The 12,623-nt window shown below is 38.8% G+C and overlaps 1 protein-coding gene across 2 annotated transcripts; it reads left to right on the top strand.

The window, feature by feature from the left end:
* The first annotated feature begins 778 nt into the window (after positions 1-778).
* On the top strand, positions 779-12,306 carry LOC143280442 (uncharacterized). 2 transcript variants are annotated; one of them, XM_076585083.1, is made up of 3 exons: positions 779-902; positions 4,882-5,237; positions 10,829-12,306. In XM_076585083.1, the coding sequence occupies exon 3, from the start codon at positions 10,852-10,854 to the stop codon at positions 12,187-12,189; it is 1,338 nt and encodes a 445-aa protein (XP_076441198.1). In that variant the 5' UTR covers positions 779-902; positions 4,882-5,237; positions 10,829-10,851; the 3' UTR covers positions 12,190-12,306. The 2 variants fall into 2 exon arrangements, with proteins under 2 accessions (XP_076441198.1, XP_076441199.1); XM_076585084.1 differs by lacking the exon at positions 779-902 and having other exon boundaries at positions 4,602-5,237.
* The last annotated feature ends 317 nt before the right edge of the window (positions 12,307-12,623 follow it).

Here is a 12,623-nt window from a genome sequence, read left to right as displayed (position 1 = left end):
TGTCATAAACATAAGGAAGCAAATAAAAAGATGCAAAAAAGACAATAATGATATGTAAATAAACGAGCAAATAAATGTAAATAAACACAAACACGCACGCGCACACTGGCACACACACACACACACACACACACACACACACTGCACACACACGCCGCAAACACACTAGCACATACACACACTACCACACATGAACGTGCACAAAAGATATGCGACAAATATGCAGTCTCACAGATATGAAAGCACAACTTGACGCCGAACTGAAACCGATCGACAGAAGAAAGATTTGACAGACGTCACCAAGCTGGGCCTTTGCCACCATTAGTGAAAGGACAGCCAGTTTGGATCAAGACACCTGCAGATACCGAAGCAGTAGTGGTGGATATTTCATCATCACCACCACATTGCACCAGGTCATATATTGTCCAGACCAATACTGGAATCAAGAGAAGGAACCGATGCCATCTCCGCTGCAGAAATAGTCAACAGCTAACAGCATTTCGAGTGCTCCTCATGTGACGTCCACACTTCCAGACCAAAAGAATCATCAACAGACATCAGAAACCCAACCTGATGTGCATACAGATGTCCAACATCCTGATAGTGACAATCCTACAGATGGATACAGAAATTCAAGTGCAGTCGTTACACGCAGTGGTCGACATGTAAAATGCCCCAAATAACTTGACCTATTGACTACTTCACGCTCCCAAACAACATTATCCTCAAATGGCTGATTCCAAAATGGCTGAGCGGCGTCCCATGCAGTGGTCTTCCTGTTCACAGCAGTTGCTGTTGTGGAAAGACTGCCTCTGTCCACTTTTTAACTTATTTGTTTTGCTATGGCATTTTGTCCGAGACGTTGGAATGTTGAAGAAATGTTATAGAAAACTGAAATAAAGGTTTGGAGATCATTCATCCTTCACAGGTTTCTTCGATATCTTGCACAGACGATATGAAGTGTGGTCTTCAGTGACAAAATATATGTCTCGTGCTTGCAAAACACCTGAAGCATAGACACTAATATCTCTAGTGTCTGTGCCTGAAGGTAAAGTAATGAAAATTATAAAACTTAAACAGTCTAGTTTCGCTCCATTTCGTTTATTCCGGGAGAGTAAAAACAGTGTTCTTCAATACGCCAGTACCAGGCCTGTGTTGTCTGACCGAGGCAGAATTGATGTCTCCGCCCGTGAACAACATGAAGCATGTGAAACTGACAATGTTTTGTGCCAACACACACATACACACACGCACACACGTGGATGTACACACACACGTACACACGCAACAACAACAAAAAAACACCTCGTGTGCCAAGTTATAAATTGCGTGTGTACACACACACACACACACACACACACACACACACACACACACATGTAAGAAAATTGTAGATCTGTAAATCAATGACAAAATCAAAACAGTTTGATTCAAAAGATAAATTTTGTGTTTGTGGGCTCTGAAAAGTATGTATCTTGATATTCATAATAGTGCTTTAGTTGTGTATATGTGTGAACTTTGTGGCTGAGAAAGAGCAGTTGCCATGTGCGTAATTTATATATGTTATTAATGAAGTATCCATATTATCACGAATACAATAAAATGATATAATTGTTAATCAGTCCTGAAATGGCATATAATTGTCAAGTGGACTAAATGAAATTAAAGGTGGTGGTATCTGAAATTATTACTGCTAGTACTAAGGGTCTCTTTGGTTAAAACTGATGATGTCAGGATGATGCTCAGTTTTAGGTATTTTAGGAATTTTACAAATTCTCATTTCATTCCATATTGCTTTGAGTACTGCTAACCTCGCAAGACCACATGAGGGCTTTTATGCATTCCTTCAAGTTCCTTGCCTTACCAAATAATTCAAAATCTTCACCCGATGTCAATGAATAGATAATATGAAAAGAAATATATACCAAATTCCGAATATTTACACCATATTTATCTCATAGATTTACCCATTGATTATCATTTTCTTCTTCAATTTGCTGATCATCTGCTGATCCACCATTTCACCCCCATATCCTCCTTTTTTTCCCCACTTGTTGTCATGGATGACAATTATCAGCAACTTTAACAACAACAACAACAACAAAACTGAATGCTTCATACATGACTAACAATTTATTCAGAGCTCCTACAGTCAGCTGGTAACTGTAATTTTTATAAATATTTCAGTGATTTTGGCCTACTTTGGATTGAACAGTTTTCCAATCCCTAAACATTTATATTGATCTGTTCTTTTGCAACTAATCTGTGCAACCTTTTAGGTGCAGGGTAAATAGTACACACCACTATCTGTTTTATTTATTCTCTGTCTACAAAGGCTACAGGAAGGGCAAAATGTTCTCCCTTATCTTTCTTTTTTCCTTCTTTTTTTTCCTACTATTCACATGATATTCTGAGTGAGGACATGTGAGAATCAGAATAGGCCAATGTGTGAGCCATTTACAAATTCAAAAAATGTTGTTGTTTTTATTGTTCCTCCATAAGTACAGAGAACCTGTGATATTGTCATGAACACAAATATATGATGATTAAAAAAGTTATTAACTAATCCATACCAAATGTCAAAGTAAATCATGCTAAAAAGAAATATGTAACAGTGAATGTCAAAAGTCCATTTTTCCCTCTGTGTACTATGAATTTGAGAAATGTCCAAGATAAGATTTAGGGAGCTTACTCAATCTGTCTTCTGTAATGAATTTTCAAAACTAAGCAAACATTTAATTTTAAACAATATATTATATCCATGAAAATACTGCAGACAGGCTTATTTACTTATGATGTTAATGCTTGATTGATCGTAGCTGTTTTACAGCGGATACAATGCAGTGTGTCCTAAAACAGCTTTAAGCATTACACACACACACACACACACACAACACACAACCCTACCTCATCCTGTCATCCCTCTTTTGCCTCAGCCTCTCTCTCTCTCACTCCACACACACACACACACACACACACACACACACACACACACCCCTACCTCATCCTGTCATCCCTCTTTTGCCTCAGCCTCTCTCTCACTCCACACACACACACACACACACACACACACACACACACACACACACATGTGCATATTTTTTTTTTTATAATCATTAACACTTTTATGTCAAGGAGAGAGGTAGGGTTGGTAAATTAACTTTTACTTCCCCAAGACAGAGGTACAGTTTGTGGTAAAACCATAGCAAAAATGTCCATTTTGACAGGGATTCATTTGTCAGTCTTTAGAACTCCCTAGTGAAATGGGCTTTAGTTTGAAGATAATTGAGCAAATTTATTACCATTTTAACCCCCTCCTCACTTCTCTCTTTCACCACCAATCCCTGACTGTTAATGGTATTGTAGCATTAATGACAAAAGTTAGAACAATTATTGTTCCTAAGATTCCCTTTTAATACTACTCAGCTACACCAAGTGTGTTTATGTGCGTGCATGATAAAGAGAGAGAGTATGGTATATTTTATCATTTTCATTGATATTTGCAATGTGTATTTTTATATCCATAGTTTTCTTGTATGTCTTCATGCGCTGTTGTCTGTCATTAATAATGTTATGCACTATTGTATTTATGTATTGTTTCATGGGAATTGCTTTGGTCACACTGGGAAGTTTGCACCTTATAAATGCTATCACTGCTATTTTTATACTGCTACAACTACTTTTTTTTATCATCATTATTATTATTATTGTCATTCTTCTTCTTCTTTTTCTTCTTCTTATTATTAATGCTTTTATTATTATCTTTAAATTTTGTTGTTGTTGTTGTTATACTCCAATTTGGGAAAATTAAGTAAAAGATTAAATATCACTAACTCAGACACTTTGTGGCAACACTGTGAAATTAGCCAGCAATAGCTTGGGTGTGAATTTTATCTGATTTGTAAATTTCAATGAAGACTGATCTCCCTGCTGCATTAAAATGTATAGTGTTTGTAATATGCATGTGTGCATGAGAGAGAGAGAGAGAGAGAGAGAGAGAGAGTTCTTGCATCATTTATTCCTTTGTAGACAGCGTGCTCATGGTTCATTTAGGCACGATGATAAACTTTGATAAACTTAACTTTTCCTAGAACTGACTTTTATTGACATATCCCTCAAACTGGGCTAACATAATATTATGTATTTAAAGTATTACCACTAATTTCAGAAACCTGATTAGACTATAGACATACTTTTTTGTTCTTTTTTTTTTTTTTTTTTTTTTTTTTTTATAAATGTCCCACCTACAGTAGCTTCAATGACTCAAAACAGTATCCCAAAATTTCATGGATCGTACCTGAAAGCTTGTTTCAAGAGAAAACAAACACCATGGTGAATGCCGAGTGACAATTTCTATTTTACACACATGTATTGGCTGAGTGCATAAAGTATTATTATCGATCGTCACTTAGAAAGTTGACCCATCCTCATTCGTCTTCTGCCATCAGCTTTTCAGGGATAAAGGTCAGGGCCGATATTTACTGCAATAGTTTTTCAGTTTCGCTTCAAGATGGGGTTATGATCGTAACATGGCGTTTCTATACCCTCATTGTGAATTTCATATTTATTTTACTGTCGGAAGAACCATGTGCTGAACTAAACAGTATTTAGTATTCTGTGGTGACCACTGCGTACCGCATTTTCATCACTCCCTGTTCATGTTGTCGATGTAAACCGGAACATGCCTGCATGTTGGCTATTTATAGTAACGGCTATGGCAGCGCCCTTTAAACCGGAAAATGGCCTATCGTGAAGTTGTGAATAAACAGCAGTTGAAACAAGACAAGTTTGCAAACTGTTGGTTCAGGTTGTGTTATTATTCAGTTACAATTTATGGACTCTTTTAAATTTCAAGAGACTGAACGTTTGAAACAATTCCAGGAGGACATATATAGTTCAAATTTAGCCTCAGAAAGGGGGATGAAGGATCAGGCGTATTAATAACAGCCTCGTTCTGGCGTTCTGGCGTGATCAACCAATGGACAGGCGCGATATTCGACAGCACCGGGAACAAAGAACAAAGAACAACGGCCGAAGACCACGAGGAGGACTTCTTCTTCTTCTTCTTCTTTCCATTGACTACCGCCTTCATCATTGTGAAGATTCTGTAGACTTCGTTGTTCTCATGAGAAGCCTTGCTGCAACATATATGTAGATATAGCTGACGCAAGGCTAATTTTAGAGTGTGTGTCTGAGTGCGTTATCCCACTGAGGCTGACATCTCGCCACGTATTACAGTAAGTACCCATTTAGAATGCTGAGGATTTGTAAATTGTATTCTTCGACACAGTACTTGTGTTCATACGAGTATGTTGATATTGCTTTGTTCAGTTATTGCTTGTTCATTGCTTTGTTCACGGTTAACGGGTTATTGCTTTGACATGTAGCCACAGCATGGCTATGATTGAACTAGAAAATCGCCATGTCGTCATATGCTTGGAGCAGTATTTCATTTAATTCTTCTGAACATCACAGTCAATGACGTCAGGTCTCTGGACACTGATAGTTTGTTCGAGAATGTTCTATTGGGTGACGCATTCTTTCCCATCTTCTGTCACTGATGAAGGTTAGGTTACTTATCCGCTTCGGTGGAGGAGATTTAACTCACTCAGTACGGCCAGTCCTCTCTTCTCCTCTACACAGACCCCTCGGATGTCCAGTGGGTGTCTCAATGACCCAACCTTGAGCTTCCGTCGTCAGAATTGTGGTATTCTTTGTCAACATTCACCTCTTCAGTATAAGAGCCTTCCGCTTGCAATATTTTGATGGTGGTAACTGGGGTGAAACTCTGTTAACGTCGTCTCTTTCGCCGTTCGTATGGAGAGAGTTAAATGTTGAGCACAAGCTTGTCTGTGCTGATATTTGGCTTTGTTGCAGCTGGATTACTTGTGTAGGTTCATTCACAACTTGATGGTTAAGCCAGTGACAGTTCTTCCAAACTTTGTGTGTTGTTAGGTGGCAGCAGTGAAGATTTAAATATTCATTACAATGACTGAAATGTGATTTTTGGCAAACATGACAATATAAGAAAGAAAAAAAAGAGTAAGTGAATATCTTGATTGTTTCTGAAGGTATTCCATTTTAAAGATGTGACGATGGGTACATGCTGTTAGTACTTAATATTTTTACATTTTCACAGTCATACTGTACTGTCCATGAGGGTACTCATATACTTCCAAAAACCATATGATAATGGCATATTGCACAAGAAAAAAATAACACTTCAGAAGCAAAGAAATTGGAAAATATGCCTGTCAAAGTAGGAGGAAATAGAAAATCAAGACATGTCAATCTGCACAGAATAGCAATTTTGAAGGTCTACAGCACTGAAAAGAATAGACAGTTGCATTTCATAATAAAATATTTTGCAGAATACATCACAAAAAATGCATTGAATTTTTTTCAGGCAGGATAATTAACTGAATTTTAAGTATCAGAGTCTCAAACTTTGAAAAATCTTCAATTTGACCAGCGCAAAAAAGACTTTTTATTGGGGTAGCATGCTGCAAAGATGAATATTTCAGTAACTGTCACAAGTAGGACCAGGAAATTTTGTGTGTATTAAGTTAAATGTCAGCTTTCAAAATAAATTAAAATCAACCTTAAAACTTCCATCTAAAGTTGGCAGAAAAGGAATGATACCTGATTTTCTCATAAATAAGGGTGCACGTTGTGGATGAGACTTCTTCAAAATTTTTGTTTTTGAAAAAAATATTGAAGTTACAGCCACAATAAGTTACCAATGGTCTTGGCTGATCAGCTTCTGCAAAATTACTGCAAATTTTTAAACAAATGCAACTTGAGACCATTATACAGAATGGGTAGGTTGATGGGGAATTCCACGACAAAGGTTCCCAGGAGGGAGCAAATATTACTTAAGTTGCTAGCAAAAATGACAGATATATGAATCTATTTTCTTTCAGCTCTCTAGCTTTTTCTTCCATCCATGAACCCAGTCATGCATTTCATTATAGAAGAAACACAATAAATAAGAAATAAAAGGTGGATGATGCATCTTTATTTCTTCACAAAATGGCATTTGATTCGCAAGAGAGAAAATGCACACCAAAAAATCTCTTTTTCGGCACTCACAGGTTTCCTGGCATCAGCAATAACATGCTGCTCACTACCTGAGATGTTCATACTGGCCTTTTTGGATCATTGAATAGGTCTTGCATGCCCTGCCATGAGCAGCCGTTTCTGCAACATGTTAGATACACAGATCAGCTCATAAGAAAGAACTCAAATATTTCCACTTCAGGGTATTACATTACATGACTGAGATGAATGTGTTACTAAATGTCTTGGGTATATATGATTACTAAATATTGAATATTTTATTGTTAATATGCACATCATACTTAGTGTCTTATTCTTTGATATATATTTTGTGTACTCACCTTTATTTGCGTGTGTATGTGAGTGCATGTCTTATATATATATATATATATATATATATATATATATATATATATATATATATATCAAAGTGAATATTTCATTCACAATATGTGCATGGTATTTTGCATTTTATCATTTCATGGATTATCCCTTTGTTTTCTGTTTCATGCAGTCGAGATGCACAGCATATCATGGGTTACATGAACACACACACACACACACACACACACACACACACACACACATTATACTCTTAATTGCTGGATCCCAGATAGTGTTATATAGTTTGACTGAACCTGATGTGCAGCTTGGGCTATGGGTGTTATTGTACTGATTTTCTTTTTACTAATTTTAGTTTGTTAAAAATTGGTGTGTTTTTTTATTTTAAGAAACAGGATGTTGACTGCACTGTTCAAATTAATCATCTATCTCTTCACATTACACATTTTTCATACTCAGACATACATACACATACACACAAGCATACATGTGCAAATGTAAACTTGCTCTCTCTCTCTCTCTCTCTCTCTCTCACACACACACACACACACACACACACACACACTCCACTGACAGGAAAGAAATGGGGAAGGGGGATGACTGGAGGGAGGAGGTGGTGGGTTATATCACTGTCAGCAGTCAGTGATTTGGCTCAGTGCCAAGTTTGCCACAACCATTGACAACCCCCTCCCCACTTCTTACCATTGGTGGGAGATACTCAGAGACAAGTGAGGGGAATGACTCTACAACTCTCAGCAAATTATTAAAGTGAAGTTTGCAGAGGAGGGGAGGGGGGGGGGGGAGCAGGGGGTAAGTATGAATTGGTGTTCTTGTTCTTTTTGGAATGTGAGAGCATAGTATCTATCTGTCTGTATATATTAATATAAAGTTTCACAGCTATCGAAGCAAAATGCAACTAGAATATCAGACTTTTGTGTGATGTTGAATGAAATGCTCATTTTATGGGGCAAAAAACACATTACAATTTTTAACTTATTTAACACTCACCGAGTCTGTAGCAGACGGCGCTAATGCTGTCCCGAGCACTTCCTGTTTTAGACCCAGGTAATATTTTGCATACTAAAGCAAAAAACAGTAATTGGAATTCATGGGCTCCGTTTTAACATGTCCATTTTTCATTCTGTAACAACAGTTTTTGTGTGTTTGTCCTGTGTCGAATGTTGATTGGGCCAACGCAGCTGACGAAGAGGGGTACCTGCTTTTGAATCGCTTGAGCAAATTGCTCATGGATCAAAAATCTTAGTTTCGGATACCATTGAAATCAGCAGAAAATGCTCTTTACCGCTCATACAGTATCACGCAGGCTCGGATTTCATTTTCGAACTGCGCGAGCCGAAAAATTCCCGTAACTTTGCGCTCAGATCTAACTACCCTACTTCGCCCAAGGCTTGGGAAAACACACACACACACACACACACACACACACGGAAGTTCTTGAACTTTCGCCTTTCACGGCTCCCAGTTTTTCGAACAGTAACCAATGAATGGAAAACAACGGATGCGATTTTTTCCACTATGTGGTTGAAACTGTGTCGCGCTCAGAAAGACGCCGGCCGCCATTGAACAAGGATCGCTATTTAGCGTTACAGTACACTTCTTTTTCTTCTGTCCGCGAACTCATTCATGCATTGCATAAAGCAAACACAATAAAATTTAAAAATATGGATGATGGATGATAAATAATTATTTCAGCTGGATAGTTTTTCACAAAATGAAATCAAATTTGAGAAAATGCACTTCAAAATTAGTCAATTTTTTAGGCGTTAATAGGTTTCCCGGCATCGGCCATGGGGGCTGCCACTACCTAGTGTTGTGCATTGATTACTATCTGTTCTCTTGGTTTGCCAATATTATATCAAAGCCACTGATTTTATCTTGTCCATTATTCATGTATTATTTCACATGCTGATATCAGTTATGGTGCAACAGTGTGCTCAGTACTCTAAGATATATAGTATTCTGTTGTGATTACAAGATAGTGTTGGATCAATATCAGTCATGGGTTAAAGCCACCTGATATACTGTATCAGTCTGTTAATTGTAATTTAGTTATCATGCCCTATTCTATACGGCTTACCCCAGTATTGTGCTACATGATAAACTGATTCACTTTGAGTCATTTTGAATTAAATCCATCCCTAAACCACAGCCCTTTACCACCAAGTGTACCTTGTTACAACTTGGCTCTGTGAGCAGAGATGTGTTAGATCTTTAAATCTCTCTTACATAAATAATACCCTCCAACCCAAATGCTATCACATTAAAACAACAACGACAACAAACAAACAGAAGACATATAAGCTTATGGAAGAACTAGTCAATTTCGCAGGTGGTATTTATCTTTATTGTTAATGTTGTTGGTTTTTGACTCACTTGTGTAAACAAAGTGAGTCTATGTTTTAACCCGGTGTTCGGTTGTCTGTGTGTGTGTGTGTCCGCGGTAAACTTTAACATTGATATTTTCTCTGCAAATACTTTGTCAGTTGACACCAAATTAGGCATAAAAATGGGGAAAATTCAGTTCTTTCCAGTCATCTTGTTTAAAACAATATTGCACCTCTGGGATGGGCACACACAAAAAAGAAGCCTAATTATATGCAAACTGCATTTACTGTTATATTTATATTTTTTGTATTCTGTAAACTTGGCACTTTGATGTGATATTCTGAGCCAACACCAAGAGCAGTCATTATTATCATTTTTTGTTCAAACAGGAACTTCTTTTGCTAAGCATGGAAGTTTTATTTATTTTGCAAACGTTTTGGTGCAGATAGTAAAAAAGGGAAAGTACTCTGTAATTAATGCTAGGGGACTTAATTCGAATTTGGTTAGACTTTTTTTTTTTTCTTTTAACGTGAAGCTTTATAATAACAAATACGGAACACATTTTAACGATTAGATTTTTTTTTTTTTTTTTTAAGTGTATCACAAGTGAGTCTTGAAGGCCTTGCCTCTCTTATTTAGGTGTGGTTTTTGTTTGTTTCTTTGTTTCTTGTTTGTTGTTGTTATTTGTTTTGTTCTACTTGCCCAGTAATAGATTGTATTTGAATAGCTAATATGTGCTACCAGTCGTGCCTATAACATAGATTCGCCAACAGTATACATTCGCTTGCTCTTCCCAAAGACAACCAAACTTTGATTCTTTTCTGTTTTGTTTTCACTTGTTTTTGTAACATGATACCGGACTATTGTTGATTTGATAATTGTCCATTTCTTCCCACTCCCACCCCCCACTCCCCCTCGTCTCTCTTCCCCTGTCCCTTTAGATAATGTGAACTGCATGTATCCGGAATTAAAATGATGCACATATATCTCAGTTACTAGTTCCCTGTCATAACAATCATGCAGCTGTACCAGTCAGCCTTTTATTTATTTATTTTATTTATTTATTTATTTATTTTTGCAGGACGTCACACGTGCACTTCACCAATGGCGGAGTCCTGCAGTGGACACACAGCTGCCGACAGTGGACAGACCACACATGACGGACCTGACTTCAGCAGCTTACCGGATGTGGTGTTGGTGCACCTGTTCAAGATGCTCCCGGTGGCCGACCGCGGTGCCCTGGCCTCCACCTGTTCCCGACTGTCGGCCTTCCTGCACTGCCCGTCTGTGTGGACTGACGTCACTATCAGTCTATACAGGTTACCTCTATGTTACATTGACAACCATCGTTTAAATGTCACATCATTGTCGGACAGGGATAAAGTCATCATCGGGAAATACGGTCAGTATTTCAAACGGGTAGGAATCATTACTGACTGTGCCTACTTGAAGCAAATCGATTTTGACGTATTGCGTGACTTTGCACAGAGGCGGATTATTGAATCCATTTTCCTGTACATGGACGGGCGTGTCCCATGGACAATGAAATACACCCCAAACACCTCAGTGCCTGCAAATCCTCTGCCTTGTGTGGCAGAGTTGATACATATGTTGACTCCACACACCCAAATGATTGTCAAAGTGCCTTCGGTCTTAAGTGACACCAACGGCAATGTCTTCAAGTTTTACTCGGGGTCAAAAACAGAGGTTTTCCGCTCTCTGGTGAAGAAACTGGACTTAACACAAACCGAGACGTCAGAAAAAGTTCTTGAAAATGTTCTTGCCAAGAGGGATCACCGTCTTTCTTCAGCACCTACAGCCAAGCTCATATTCCAGTTTCCTGCTCTTCAAGTGCTTCAGTTGAGTACAAGCAATATGAGTGACGCCCTCTTGATGGAACTCGCAGACACCTCAGGCAGGCGGTGTCCTCTGCAAAGTCTGGTAGTCAGATGCATGGAATGGAAACCTAACTTGAGAACATCAGATTTCCCGCAGCTGTCATCAGCTGCTTGGAAGAAACTCTCTTCGGCGTCTCCCTCTCTGACAGTGACATGTCAGATCCTTGTGGACCACCTGCCTCCACTGTCCCATGTCATCAAGCCAGAAACACCTCTTGTCAAGCTCAAAGTCAGGTGCACCAGTCGCTGTTTGCAAGTACTGGAGTTGTTCGATGTGTGTCGAGAACATAGCAGTACGCTTCAGGACTTGAATCTGTCCCTTAAGGTGCAAGACGTGCGAGTTGAAGAGGGACTGGTGAACACGGTAAAGGCTTGTCCCAGGCTACAGCACTTAACGTGTAATATGTACATCGACTTCAAGATCGTCCAGGACCTGAAAACTGACAGCAGACAGTGGAGAACGTTTCGTTTCAATGTTTCGCGTGTTACCAAACACGCAAAGAAGAAACGGAAGATGTCGACCCGGCGTGAGATATCCTTCTGAACTCCTGAATGTGTGTGTGTGTGTGTGTGTGTGTGAACGTTTCGTTTCAATGTCTCACGTGTTACCACATACGCAAATAAGAAACAGACGTAGAGCTCCTGAACTCCTGTGAGTGTGTTGTGGGTGGTGTGAGGAGGAAGGTGGCAGAATGGTTAAGACGCTCAGCTGCCAATACAGAGAGTCCGTGAGGGTGTGGGTTCGAATCCCGCTCTCGCCCTTTCTCCTAAGTTTGACTGGAAAATCAAACTGAGCGTCTAGTCTTTCGGATGAGACGATAAACCGAGGTCCCGTGTGCAGCACGCACTTGGCGCACTGAAAAAGAACCCATGGCAACGAGAGTGTTGTCCTTTGGCGAAATTACGTAAAATGAAATCCCCTTTCATAGGTACACAAATATGTAAGCATGCACTCAAGGCCTGACTAAGCGCGTTGGG

Source organism: Babylonia areolata, chromosome 3 (genome assembly GCF_041734735.1).
Source record: "Babylonia areolata isolate BAREFJ2019XMU chromosome 3, ASM4173473v1, whole genome shotgun sequence".
NCBI classification, from domain to species: domain Eukaryota; kingdom Metazoa; phylum Mollusca; class Gastropoda; order Neogastropoda; family Buccinidae; genus Babylonia; species Babylonia areolata.
The sequence above is the reverse complement of the archived record's forward strand: the minus strand, read 5'-3'. Positions and strand labels throughout refer to the sequence as shown.

Coding starts and splice junctions, on each gene's coding strand:
- LOC143280442 (XM_076585083.1), top strand. CDS start 10,852: ATGGCGGAGTCCTGCAGTGGACACACAGCTGCCGACAGTGGACAGACC.